The sequence below is a fragment of the Neolamprologus brichardi genome, chromosome 20 (assembly GCF_056152115.1).
Source record: "Neolamprologus brichardi isolate AB-2024 chromosome 20, ASM5615211v1, whole genome shotgun sequence".
Classification (NCBI taxonomy): Eukaryota; Metazoa; Chordata; class Actinopteri; order Cichliformes; family Cichlidae; genus Neolamprologus; species Neolamprologus brichardi.
In genome coordinates, this window is record NC_142123.1 from 27,554,875 (window position 1) to 27,569,182 (window position 14,308).

At 39.9% G+C, this 14,308-nt stretch overlaps 1 protein-coding gene across 2 annotated transcripts; it reads right to left on the reverse strand.

Moving 5' to 3' along the window:
* Nucleotides 1–1,327: 1,327 nt before the first annotated feature.
* Nucleotides 1,328–14,308, reverse strand: pan2 (poly(A) specific ribonuclease subunit PAN2). Of its 2 annotated transcripts, none has more exons than XM_087833616.1 (26): nt 14,216–14,308; nt 13,212–13,517; nt 12,959–13,128; nt 12,559–12,679; nt 12,370–12,447; nt 12,016–12,286; nt 10,800–11,145; nt 9,688–9,784; nt 9,402–9,521; nt 9,152–9,271; nt 8,931–9,059; nt 8,582–8,781; nt 7,795–7,943; nt 7,357–7,463; nt 7,166–7,264; nt 6,984–7,066; nt 6,331–6,475; nt 4,909–5,046; nt 4,757–4,816; nt 4,565–4,655; nt 4,332–4,489; nt 2,988–3,131; nt 2,733–2,912; nt 2,519–2,612; nt 1,742–1,933; nt 1,328–1,613 (listed from the first exon to the last, which is right to left on the reverse strand). In XM_087833616.1, exons 2-26 carry the CDS (start codon nt 13,497–13,499, stop codon nt 1,579–1,581), a joined length of 3,615 nt encoding a protein of 1,204 aa, XP_087689742.1. In that variant the 5' UTR covers nt 13,500–13,517; nt 14,216–14,308; the 3' UTR covers nt 1,328–1,578. The 2 variants fall into 2 exon arrangements, with proteins under 2 accessions (XP_087689742.1, XP_087689741.1); XM_087833615.1 differs by having other exon boundaries at nt 1,730–1,933.

The following is a 14,308-nucleotide window of genomic DNA, read 5'->3' on the forward strand; positions in this document are numbered from 1 at the left end:
ATTACTGTAGGGTCTACCTTACAATATAAAGCGCCTTGAGGCGACTGTTGTTGTGATTTGGCACTGAAAAAATAAAATAGAATTGAATTTAATGTAACAGCAAAAACAATCTACAGATCAGTTTTCCAGTAACTGCTGTTAAAATATTTGATGCTTCCAGGTCTTGGTTTGTTTAAAAAACGATTAGTTTAGAGGGAAGATGTTTCTGTAGTAGATCAGCTAACAGAACACACGTCTGAAACTTGAAAAGGAGTCCAACCAGACAGGGTACCCTTTTAGTTTTTTTCTGCATGAGGGAACAAAGGCAATGAAACTTCACTTTATTTAAATCACAGCTAATTTTGACAATTCCAGACAAAAAGCTGGAGGGTCCAGATGTGATGTACTTCATGTAGTAGTGATGTAATGTAGTTTTAGCTTATTGGTATTGACTAACTTCAGTGATCCATTGTGTTTGGAAATGCTCTCTGGTCACAGTTGCATTTGAATACATTTTTTCATACTTTAGCAGAACAAACTGTACTAAAACAGGAAAAGAAAAAATAGTTCTGCATTGAGATTTGTAAGAAATCATTTAAATTATTTTCCAGAAGTTACCTGGAAAATTAACAATGATAGATTTCACAGAAGGATAGGGAAAAGACCAAACTAAAGTCATTGTTAGATGTAAATAGATTTCTCTGAACAGTCACAGAGTTTGGGTTATTCGATTTTAATCAAGATTGACAAGTATTCATGTACCGTAATTCCCGGACTACAGAGCGCACCTGATTAAAAGCCGCATGCTTTAATTTTAGAAAGAAAATCAATTTTGTACTTGTACAGGCCGCACCGGATTTTAAGCCGTATGCGTTTCACTTGTAATATGAGATATTTACACAGAAATACTACATGTGAGGATTTTTAACATTTAATTTAATCCGTAAGGTAACATAAACGTTATGGTAACATACAAAAATACATACTGCAAATGCTTTTTTTCCTCGAACAGCGCCTGTAACACGGCTACCTTTAAGTATACGTACGTTATCAGTAACACAAATTACGTTGCTTATGGTTTTTTTACGGAACAGTGCACAAACAACATTACAACGTCTCTTAACAACCGGTAAAAATATATACCGTATATATACTACTTATCAATTTTATTAGTCTACTGTTACCAGGCAAAATGTTTTTGGCCGCATAAAAAAAAATATGCATTAGCCGCACGTCAGTATAAGCTGCGGTGTTCACAGTGTGGGGAAAAAGTAGCGGCTTATGACCCGAAAACTACGGTACATTTCCCACTTCCTGGTATAAAAAAAAGCATCTTACACGCTCAGGATGCGTTTATTTACAGCAACAAAAATCTTTTTTATTTAATGTTTCAAAAAGATAAAATACAAACCATTTTTTTCTGAAAACCTTTGACCTAAAAAGCCCAAATTTTTTCATGACTAAAAATGATCAGTCACTGACTCAGTCTGTTTACAGATGTAGACATACCTGCATGAAAACTGTACACAAAGCAAACGAGTATAAAATGTGACACATCTGAAGAAAATAAGCAAGAGAATCTCCCGGTCACGGTGTTGCTCACAGCCCCATCACAGAGGGAAACACAGCAGCACCTGTGGAAGGAAGGAGAGTGCATTCAATCCATTCACAATGTCTCTCATTAACCCCTGTCATCTAAACTCACACGACGTCAAAATCAGTCTGCGTCTACTTCAGCGCAGTCTCGTACTTTTTGGGCTACCTTGACCATCTCCTGTGTCCGATTCCGGGACTTTCCAGTCCAGTTGGCGCCCTTTTTCATAGAGTCCCTTGAGGACCTTCCTCACTTCATCATTCCCGCCGCCATGACTCAGCTCCAGGTACTTCCTGTACAGCTGCAGGGCAGTGCGTGCATCCTCTATGCTGTCATGGGTTTCCCCCTGGATGTTCAGGTCTGTGGACATCAAGAAGAAAACGATCAGAAATGACTTAAGGTAAACTGTTATCTTCAGATTTCAGAAGAGAATTACATTTATTGATAACTAGTGAAATGAAATGATTATGTTTATATATTTTTAAGTGTTTCAGCTTGAAATGTGTCTATAACCTTGACAGAAAGGTCTCCGAAACTCATACATCATCAGTGTACTGTAATCTGCTACCATCTGGGACTTTTTTACACTGCGTGTATGTTGGAAGTTGTGATTTTATTTATTCATTTATTTATTTTTTGATTGGTTGGTTTAAGACTTCAAGATTTAAAGGAAAACGCACACATATTTGAATTAGTTAATTTAATTAAATAAAAAGTACAGGATTATTTTTTGAGGCATTCATCTGTATGTCTGAAGATCATTGAATGCAAAGACTTTAATGCTGTATATAGACGTGAGTGGCAGGTAAGGCTCATGGGCTTCTGTAGAAAATGCTACTGTCAGCTGCTCCCTTACACCATGTGTTAACTACTAACCTTTGTTTTTTGTACATTTTTTGATTTGTTTGTTTTTACAGTAAGCTCTATATTTTAACCTTGACTTACCGAGAAAATACCAGGCAAGAAATCTAAGAGAAATCATCCTCTTGCGGGGCAAATGGAAGAGATGGACAGTATCAACAACTTGATCTTTGGGAACCTTAAAAAACAAAATAAAAACCTTAAAAATCACATCTAATCACTCTAAGAGTTGTGAGGTGACTGAATTTGACTTTACTGAACTCTAAATTATACACACTAGTTTATAGAAACAACATACCAATAAGTTGATGACGCGAAAGTCTTTCTGTAGGCCGTGACCTACAAAGCGAACTCCTGTGTCAATGAGGAAGCGCAACTTTAGGTAGGTTGACTTCAGAGTGGTCAGATGCTTAGAGGATATTTTGGCATCCAGGTCTCCAGGTTTGATGCCAGAGTATTGTGTCAAGTAGTCGACCACCTGGAAGAACAAATTGACCAGTTAGCGGGTGGATCCTTTAAACATTATATCCTCATACTCTCTGCAGCTTCTCACCTGCTCCTGAGTGGAGATGTAGTCATCGATGAAGGGGACCCCCTCGTTGGGCCCCTGACCCCTCACACAGGTGATCCTGGCCACAGACATCTGACTGGGCTTAATGGTTGATTTGGTGCCATCACTGCGTAGCTCTGCTTCTTCCTGCAGACGCACACATAGAAAGACTCCAGGTTGCCAGTGGACTCGAACCCAGGACTTTTTCACGATAATACATCAGCTTTTTACAGCTTATGGGTAAAAAACATTCCATTTAACACAGTCTAACCTAGGAGAGCACATATTACTAACCTTATTAACTGGACACCTGGATTAGTTTCATGAGTTAACCATTATGACCAGTCTGTTGTGACAGAGAGCTCCCTGTAAATGTCTATAATATTTTTTTATCATGAAAGATTATGTCTTCCCACCTTCTTCTTCAATTGGCAGGCTTTAGGGGTCACCTCCATCTCACCCTACCCATAACACCCACCATGTCTTCCTTCACTACATCCATAAACCACCTCTGTGGCCTTCCTCTTTTCCACCAGGCTGTCCAATATATCCACCATCCCTCCTCTGCACATGTCCAAACCACCTCAGCCTTGCCTGTCTAACTTTTTCATGGCTGAGCTGCCCCTCTGATGAACTCATTTCTAATCCTATTCTTTCTGTAACAACTTTTCCTCATAACCAGGTCATCAGCTACAGGTAATACTTAATATTTAGTGTTATAGATTTAAACCTGGAAGCTTTTTTTTTTAGTTATTTGGTTTAACATAAGAACATACAAATCATAATCAGGTCATGATTAAAAAGGGCCTGATGTCTCCAGGTCACTGTAAATTTCCATGCCATGGAGATTTGTGTAGACTTTATTGTCAGCTTTTCGCAGGTAAACAACTCCAAACAAAAACTTCAAAGAGTACACTGCGCTTTGAAGTCACACTGCTACAGGAAAAGCAGAAGTGGTTTAATCCCATGGATTCCTCTTTATTATCAAAGTGTTTACACTAACCGCAAAACAATGTGACAAATATCTGGCAATTTCACTCCTTTGAAATCCCACACAACTATATTATTTTCAGTTTCAAGTTAACACCAGCGCATTATGGTTAGAATAGTTCTCCTTTAAGATGGGGAATGTTGTAGTGGAGTGGGTGGATAAAACTTTAATGGGTTTTGAATTAAATTCATCCAAAATCAGAAAAGAAAATTCAAAGCCACAACAAAGCAGAAGTATGCGGAATGAAGAGGAAGGATCTTTTAATACGGTAAAGCAAGCAAAGCAACCCGATTAATGTGGTTACAAGTGTTTTACAGGGCAATGTATTCACACAGTGGTATTGTGGTTAGAGTTACCTGATTGAGTGTTACAAACTCAGCGTCCAGCCCCACCAGATCACCAGCCTGCGGCATCTCACTGACCATGAGAGGGATAAAAGTGGCATGTGTCTTCCTCTGCTTCCGAGCCAGTGACGCCTCTGTTAGCAGCACGCTAGCATCTATGGGATTTTTAACTGAGGCAAACAGCAGAGCATGAGCAGTTAGATCAATAAAAAGAAAACCTTCAGATTTATTATGCTGAAACGTACTGCGGAGGTCGTATTTGGTGTGGTAGTTTCTCTTAGCGTAATACAGAATGGCTGGCACTTTCCAGCTCACATCAAACTGTGCAGCCTCAGTCTGAAAACAAAAACAATAAATCAATAGATAAAATAATAAATAGCTTTAGGTGACTGCACACATTTACATTAGCAAAAATAAATAAGCAGTAAAATCCTTACTTTATCAATTGGTTCAATGAGGAAGTCATTGAAAAGGTACCACTGCTGGTGTGTGACTCCCTGAAATAATAAAATCATTTTAAATGTTAAAAATGTAACTTTTCAAAGTGAGTTTATCTCAGACTGCAATTTCTTATCTAAGACTAACGCACCTCTTTTCTTTGATGGTAGGTCTCACCCACTTTAATGTGTGCAACCAGATTACCACCCGTGCGAGCATCCAGGATGTGCGGCACCGTGACCACCAAGTCATACAGAGAAGCTCCCTCCGCCTCTTCAGCAGCACTTAACTAGTAACAGATAAAGTACGAGATAAAGAGAAGATAAACTTTTTTTTTAACCACATGCTGTTAAAGCAGCCAAAACAGTACACCCAATTTAAGATAAATAACCGTTAAAACAGAATATCTCAGTAACTCAAACTCTAATCTGACAAACTGAAATGGAGTAGTAAATTTTAAAAAAAACTTAAAAAGAGCACAAATGAAGAGAAAAAAGTGAAGTAAAATAAATACAGGGGTTAGAGATCTAAAACTCTTAAGTTAAAGACAATAATGGTTTAAAATGATCTAAAAATTGAAAAAAAATATAGTTAAATGCTATATGTAAAAAATAATAATATGGCAGCAGGTTATTCCAGAGATTTTCCCAACTAATACTCTCCAGTTACTCATGAAGTTCCCAGATGGGAGAGCAGGCCAGATGAGATATATAATGTTTTCAGTGGTTTCTGAGACATCCCGGAGTAGACCCATTCACCTCAACTAACTCGTTTGGTAATAACCATAGGTGACTTGGAGGTGCTTATACCAGCGGTTTCCCACTTGACTGCAAACCACACCAGTACATGCTAACAGTCTCACTCTGATGATGCCCGCAGAACCAAAAAAAGGGATGCTACTCTGAGCTTCCCAAAGCAGATACCCACCCCAGCTACATCTGCACTAATTCAGGTTTCTTCCACACCAGTGAGGGAACATTCCACATCCCAATGAACAGACAGTGATGCTTCGAGTCAGCATATCCAAGCCCCTGTCTTTTCTTGATACCCAGGTCACACTGCACCTGAGCCCAGCGTCTCTCCCTGCATGTGGTGGGTCCATAGAGGGGCAGATCTGTTTACAGGTTTTGCCCCGCTCAGTGCCCGGCAATGGGGATTTACTACATCTCTCTTAGTCTCTTATCCCTGCCCTGAAAGCAGTTAGCCTTGGAACATGAAACAGATCCCTGGATCAAAGGGATGTGCAAATCCCTCTCTCATCAACAAGGTGTCAGTTTGTCAGGGGTTGTAAAAAAGTTACATAATATATAATATAATAAAGTGTGTGTATACAGTAAAACAAAATAAGAGATATAAATTTAACAAAGAAAGAATAAAGATGTCTTACTAAATGTAATGGGGGGGAAAAGCGCAGCAAATGTCATATAAAATTAAAGTTGCTCAATAAAACAATGTCTAAGTGTGGCCAGCAGATTTACTGCTCAGAGATGCTACAGTGAGTGGACAGGGAGGAAAATTAAAGACTGAAATTATTTCAAATTATTGTTAGCTCAAGAAGCTCTAAAGGCCTCACCTCCTCGGTCTCAGACCACCTGCTGATCTCTAGTCCTTGACTTTTGCTGATGGACATCTTGAGAGTGGCAGGGATCCAGATGTGCCGCAGATCCTCTGTGCGAGTGTCAAAGGTGATGCCCTCCATACCGCAAATCTCCTCCCCACTGCACAAAGTTTAAAGTGTAAAGTTCAACAACATATTTAATCACAATCTAAGATAAGAAGTGCAATTTCAACAGCACATTTCAGTTTTTCTACATGATCAATGTAGAAAATTACAGAAAAAGATCTGATAGCTCAGTGCAAAAAGACTGTCCCATATTTGATGTTTCTTTTTTTCCAACGGAAACTTTTCTGTCATTTAATTGTTTATCCAATCCTCACTACTTTGGTGTAGTATGAATGGACACAGGGGGAGGTCTTTATCGGGAGGAAAAGCTATAACACAACAAACACAGTTAAAAGTCCAATAATTTATGCCTACCTTCATTTTTCCAAAGTTGTCTACCACGCCAGATTGGAGTCTTTGTCAAGCTGACTCTGGCCCGACTAAGGCCTCCAAACCTTATGTTTGACACCCCTAAGGCTTCTCAAAGTGCTCCTTCCAATGTACAGCTGTGTGTGTCTGTGTGACTATTCCTTTAAAATGAAAAGGGGTCTTACTGTACTTACTCTAAGCACCACTCAGTGGGCATGGGAGGTGGTTCTTTAGGTTTTGCTGGTTCCTCTTTCTGCTTGGCTTTATTGAAAGCATACTATAAAAAAACATTCATGTAATTAATAACAAGTTAATTAAAACCAAGATGGTCTTCTTCTTTCTTTTTTTTTTTAATGACAGAATCAATGTCCCTTACCTCGGCCTGAACCTTCCAGAATTCAGCCTCTTTGGCACTGTTCACCTCACAGTTTATCACCAAAACATCTGGGAGACATCGAATGTTTCGTGTCTGCACCTACAGTGTAACACAAACACACTATCACTCTGCAGCACGGCTAACAATCTGTTAGGTATTGACAATATGAGTGAATAAAAGCTGTAACTCACTGTGGGCTGATACTTCTCACAGTTTTCACACCATGCCTGAGTGCTCTGCTCCAGGCAGATGCTTTTCTTCAGGATCTCAGCAAAGTCATACTCCTTTATTGTTTTTTCTGAAAAATATCAGAGTCAAATGAATATACTTGTAACAGATATAGCCTACTGCTCACTCAACATTAAAACTACCCATCTGTAATGGAGGACATTCAAATATTTAAAGCTACAAATACAGAACAATAAAATAAAGTAGCTCTGGAAAAGGATATACAGAGGAAGATAATTAAATCTCTAAATACAGGATTAAAAAAAACAGATATTGGAAACGGATAAGATAAAATTATCATTATTATTATTTTTAAATGTAAGCAGATGATATATATATACGTGTAAGAAAGAGGAGATATTATGAGTGTGAAATGCACACCTCAGTGCTCTCAAACTGACCTTGAGTGTTCTGCTCGGGGTAATGCATGGTGAAGAGCAGCGTGAGGGAGGAGCGGACCGTTTCTTTGCCACAGCGACACAAACTACTGTTCTCAACTTCACAACCAAACAGCTTTCCAATGACAGACTCACCAGAGGAGCCCAGAGAACTGCAACACAAACACAGAGCAGTCACATTTGTTACGCAGATGTTATCTTTTAAACGGTTTCTACTTTTATAAACAAACTTAATAAGACTGGAAATATGTTCAGTAAGACTGCAGGGCTTACTAGACTCACAGAGCAGTTTTTGCTCTGTGAGTGACTAGCGGTCGGGAAAGAGTAAGGAATCCTGCAAGTGATTCACTTTCTCTCAACAGAGGTACAAGTTCCTGTCAGGGTACCCGTCTGATCTTTTATACAGTCTCACGTAACAATAAACTGGACGTTAAATAAATCCAGGTGATATGAGGTGTTTTGTAATGTTACTGTCACTTCATTGTTAGATGTATGTAATTATGTCTGTAATTGTGATGCCTTTTTTGATGTGGTTGTCTTTATCGAACAATCACCACACACAGAAAGAGAATTTCTCAAAGGATAATGACAACATAACAATTGAACTATTTCCAAGCATTGGTCCCCAGGCACAACACCCATATGTGTGTGCTTTGGCCAAGGCCACAGTGACGGGAACAGTAAAATAACCATGTTAAGGATGGAAGAAACACCAGCTCCAGAGGAAACCCACAGACCCAGGACTCTTTCTCTAAGCAGCCTAGATCACATCCAGACTGATGTATTATACCTGCTGCTAGCACCTCTGTAGGCTTGTGGACCCTCCTGCTCCTGTGTCTCCTGGTGAAGCTGGGTGAGGATGAAACGATTCCAACTTTGGATTAAGCGACCAAGCCTAGCCTTCCCCGTTTGCTCGTCCGAGTCTGAGAGGATCAGGCCCAACGCCGAGGCTTCAGGGATGGTTCGAAACGCTCTGAGGAAGTTACTGGCCTTGAGGAAGATGATAGGAGATGGTACTTTGGGAAAGCTACATAATAAATTATTGTCCAGTTGCAAAGAAATGAGGATTCAATTTAAGGGTGCTGTATTTCCCAAGAGGCTGAATCGTTATTTCAGAGAAATGAATGGAAAAAACTTACCTGACATGGATCTCCTCGTGACAAATCTAACATGTGAAAGAGGAAGCCGAGCTCACAGGCCAAACAAAACTCTTTCTGGCACAAATGATTCTGAACAAGACACCGAATCGGCTCCAGGAAATATAACACCTAAGACAAAAAACCAGAGAGCAACTCTTGATGATGTCTCATATCAAAAAAACATTTTTTACCAAACACATTGTAAATCTTCAGTCTCTTACCTGGATCATGCAGTTACAGTAGGCATTGGGAATGTGTGGCTCCAGGCCAGCAAACAAGGTCCTGTTGTAATGTTTGAAGTCAAAGTCCTCCAATCCAAGTTTAGAGTATTTAATTGTGACCTGAAGCAGAACAAAGACATCTTCATCATGTGTTTTGGAAATCTAAATTTACAGTAAAAATTTATAGATTGTGATACGTCAAAGATAAATCTCATCTCTATATGAGAACGAGAATGAAATAAAGTCCAACCTTTCTATACTTTTTGGGCACCATGTAAAGATGTGGCTCTTCATCACGTCCTATTGGTGACTCAGGGACCTGGTTGTAATTATCATAATCAGGCTCCACATCTTTAATTTTATAAGGAACCTGAAACCAAAACAGGGACCACAAAAAAAAGTTATATTATGTTAAAAACCATGTGTTTAACTGGTTTTCAACCTTAAAATAGAAAAATTGTTAGGATTTTGTGAAGAAGGACAATTAAAAATCTTTTTTCCCCATTTAAATTAGCATAACCAAGTTCTTCACATGCCTGGTTCCTGGGGCGGGTACGAGGATTTGCTGCGTAACCAATGAAGCCAACAGTTTTCATAGTGCGGAGGATTTCTGGGTCCACCGGAGGGGCTCGTCTGTTTAAAAAAAAACAAAAAACACATGTTTTAGATTGTAAAGCAGTTAAGGGGAAAAGGGGAAAGGGGCAGCTACAAGCCATGCTTCTCATTCTGAAGTGCCTTTAATAGTGAAACAGGACTAAATTAATATATTCGTTCAAAAAAAGAAAAAAAAAACTGCATCACAAACTTTACAAAATCTGAACACGAAGAAAATCCAACCAATTTCAAGCCATAGTTTACATGTTTTAATTAGTGTCATAAAATATGGCGTGTCTCTGTCCCTTCACATAAAGTGTGTAATATATGGCTTCAAATACAGATGTCATCATTTCCATTGGTAATGTCATCGACTATGACTGCAGAGAAGAGAAATTAACCACTTCCAGATTGTCAAGTAATATGTTTATGGTATGAATCGTTATGTCATGCATGAGATCGTACATCTCCATTGATCCAGCTTCTCTTTCCTGGTTTGGTTTTACCATATAAATTCAGAAAAGCTTGAAAATGTTTGATATTTCTCCACACTGTTTAAAAACTTCTTTTTTTTTTAGTAAAGAAAAACGATCCTTAAAAAACTGAAGTCAACAATGCTTTAATCTGTCTCTCAATTCTTTCCAACTTCCTTATTCTGTCTGTGGCATCCAGCCCCGAGCCCACAGGTTCCTGATGAAAATGTAAATTTCTTAAAAACACGTCATAAACCTATAGTTTAATTTTCCACCGAGGCTAAATAAATTCCTAAAACAGCTGGGAACTTAAAGTCTTGGCAATAGTGTATTTTTTGGAACCACTTTCTGCCTTTGATGCATTTCTTTGTATTTTGAGAAGTGTGACACTGTAACGTGGAGTTCGTTTGAGATAAACTATAGTGACCCTGATGAACTTTTAAAGACGAAAACAGTATGGTTTTCTATCCGAGTTACTTTCCAGAGTGTGTGTTTCAGTTCAGTTTTTGGTGACTTGTTTTTAATTTTAGTTTTTAAATTAAGTACAACAGTTTTGTATATACTGTTAATAATTGTGTTACCTGGGGCTGGGTGTAGCCAGGGCAGTGGGCCAGTCTGACAGCAGAGGCTCAGTGCTCGTCAGCGGCATGGGGATCAGAGAGAGGGGCAGCAGGTCGTGATTCCAGTCCAGCTGAGGCAGTGTGTCCACAAGGCAGGGCAGGGCAAATTCCGTCTCCCGTGAGTAGTCATTGAATGAAACTTCTGGAGCATCGGACCAAAGGTGCACACATCCCCCTGAATCCCCAAAGGCTAAGGCTTGTTTGCTTGTTGACACGTCAAAACTCATGAGCAACTGGCCCACTGTGTTGACGTGAAAAATATCTGCCATGTTGGCAAGGCCGGTGGGCTCACAGAACTGGCACTGACCTGGAAAAAGAGAGAATGCAGGCGGTTATAGTGAAGCTAAATGTACCATCCATCCATTCTCTTGCACTTTCAATTCAGGATCACGAGGCGGGGGGCTGGAGCATATTCCAGCTATCATAGGGCGACAGGCTGTCGGACTGTTGCAGGGCCAACACAGAGAGACATACAACCATTTGCACTCACATTCACACCTATGGTCAACTGAGAATCACCAGATAACGTAATCCCACTAACTGCATGTCTCTGAACTGCAGGAGGTAGCCACAGAGAATGCAAACTCTGGCCAGAAGGCGGATTCATACCCAGGACTAGCGCTAACCCCCACACAACCATGTTGCCTGGCTACATGTAGCAGTTTTTGGAAACATAAGAGACTGCGGTAAACTACTGATCAGATGTCAGTTTTGTTATTGACTTTCCTAATGATAATATATCAAACTAAATGATGACTCCTATCATCAAAGTGTTCTGCTTTAGCTCTTAAAACCATACAAGACCAGAAAACTACAGTCATTGCATGAGGTCCTGTGCAACAGCTGGAAAGAGGAACAAACACATCAGGAATGCCACAACAGCTCTTGCTGGCCTCACTGTACAGCATTAAAATGAAAATAATTGTGTACATTGCTTGTGTCATGAGCACACTCTTCTATAGCACTAAGAGCTGGACAACATACTCCAGGTGGGAAAAAGACTCAACCCCTTTTCACTTATGATACCATAGTTACAAAGAGAACAAAATACATTTGACTGTAATGTCGAAATTTAATTCTTGTTGGTATTTCACTTATGTTGACCAAACAAACCAAGGAAACTAACAAGCAATCAGACTAAAGAACTCTAAAGTTGACTAGACTCTTTAGTTCATACCTGTCTGTGAGAGGATTGCAAGCCGTGACGTGTAGGTAGGAATGAAGCGCAAGAAGAGGGGATCCACATGCACCTGAAGGGGGGTTACAGCACGCATCATGCGGAGGTCATACACCATGAGGAAACGGTCACATGCCAACCCATTCAGGCCTCGGCTGGAGAATCCACATGCAGCCAGAAGGTTTCCGTGAACATCAAAGTCTGACAAGCTGCCAGAAAATGCATCAAACTCATGCTCCATCTTAAAGGTACGCAAGTCACGAAGGGTCACCTGTTTTGAACGGAGGGTAAATGTGAGAGTCATGTAAAACAAACAAATTTTTTTCAAAACTGATATAATCATATGAGACTTACTTTGCCAGAAGTGTGTCCACAGAAGAAGAAACGATTGGTCTGACGCATTATTGCCACTCCAGGTACCTCCACTGTGAACTGGAAGTACAACCAAAACAGCAGACAGTCAGACACTTGCTGTGAAGTGCTATGTTGTGCCAGTGGTCTATGCTTATATCAGGGTTGATAAATGCAAGCCTGATGTCTTACTTTTTGAGTTTCTTGGACTGTATTCAGGTCAACTTCAGCCACATAGTTTTGCAATCCACCCATGAGCAGCGTGTTGTTATCAGTCATGAGGAGGCTGTGCATATCAGCTCCTTCCTCCATCCTGCAAAGCACCAAAAATGGCCATTAATTCCATAACCGTAAAAATATTTTCACATCTCCATGTCATAAACAATCAATGTGAGCACAAAAACAGACAGGTGACATAGAGGCAAAAACACATCCCTATTTAAGATAGGTAGGATTCACAATAATATCTACTGACAGTGTTTCTTCTGTATTTTTGCAGAAAACTTCACCAGGACACTTAATGTTGTATTTTCTCTAATTTCTCACCAATATTGTGCAACATATCAACAATCAATGTAAAAGTAACACTTACGGATAATCAAACATGACGAGACCTCCACGAGTGTAACATCTCAGGTTGCATTTAGAGAGGAACAGCACGCCTGTTTCCAAACTCTGAATATGTCGGATGTCATCGGTTGCGTGGACTTGGAAAGAAGAGAAGCGTGCCATTGTTGGTCCAAAGAATGATGTTACATGACCCTTAAAAGAACACAAAAAAGGAATATTACAAAGTGTAACGGCTGACAAAACGATCTGTCCTCCAATATAATTCTGGGTCTCACTCTGTGGTTTCCCATCCAGAGCATTTCCTCCTGCAGGTCAAAATGTGTTGCAGTGACAGGGATGCCAACTTCTGAAACTACACTGTGCAGCTCAGAAAAGATCCCCTCCATCAGGTGTACAGGCTCCGGGACGGTCACAGCCTGTCCCTCTGGGTATAGCTCCACACCCTGGAGTAGTTTTGGGTTTAGGTGTGGGTCCATGGAGGGTTCCAGGCCTGCATCTAGAGTTCCATGAAGGCTGGCTGAGTATTCACCCATCCCAGGGTCAAGACCGTCAAAGTTCATCATGGATTCAGTTAAATCAACCTAAAGAGAAACGCCAACGCATGTTAATAGTGACACCAGGGTCATGTTGAGGTGTTGGATTGGAACCAATTTGTCTTTGTCTTTTTGTTGCTGGGTGCTCTAATGTTAGGATGTTAGGCTTGGAGAAGGTTCTTTCGAGTTTTTCCTTTTCCAAGATGGGAGTCTTGTTTTATTTCTTTTTGGTTAAAATCTCAGGTTGTTTCTTTGACTTAACACTGACTTAATATCCCATCATACTTTTAGAGTTGGAGAAGGAATTCGGATGAGAGGTGAAACATCTTAAAAAACCTAAGAAGAAGTCCAGTAGTCCTAAAAGCAGGCGCTACTACAATGACCTGGATGACTGAGAATCTGCAAAAACATCCTGCAGCTTTGATGCTAGCTTTGACGTAGCTTTAGAGTTCGCATTTGTAAGCTAACAGGGGAAAAACCCGAAAGACGATTCTCTGGTATCCATTTCTAAAACATACATAGGGTAGATAATCTAAAAAGTAAAATAAAATAACTCACACACAAGAGTAGTGTCTAATTTAGCCGTGTTTTAACGCTGTTTTGTGTCCTTTATCTAAATTAGCTAATATTAGCAGCGTTGTGGCTAACCTGAATTGTTCATGCTAAACTGTACGATACCTGTAATACTAAACAGGCCCACCCATTTCTTAAACTTAAAAATATACCGATTTAAGGTCATCACCTACCTAAGCCTGAACTGCAAAGTTGTCCATGCTCACACTTCATTCACAACAACAAACACACAGACACTGGAAAACGTTTCCGGGGCACCTCTGGTG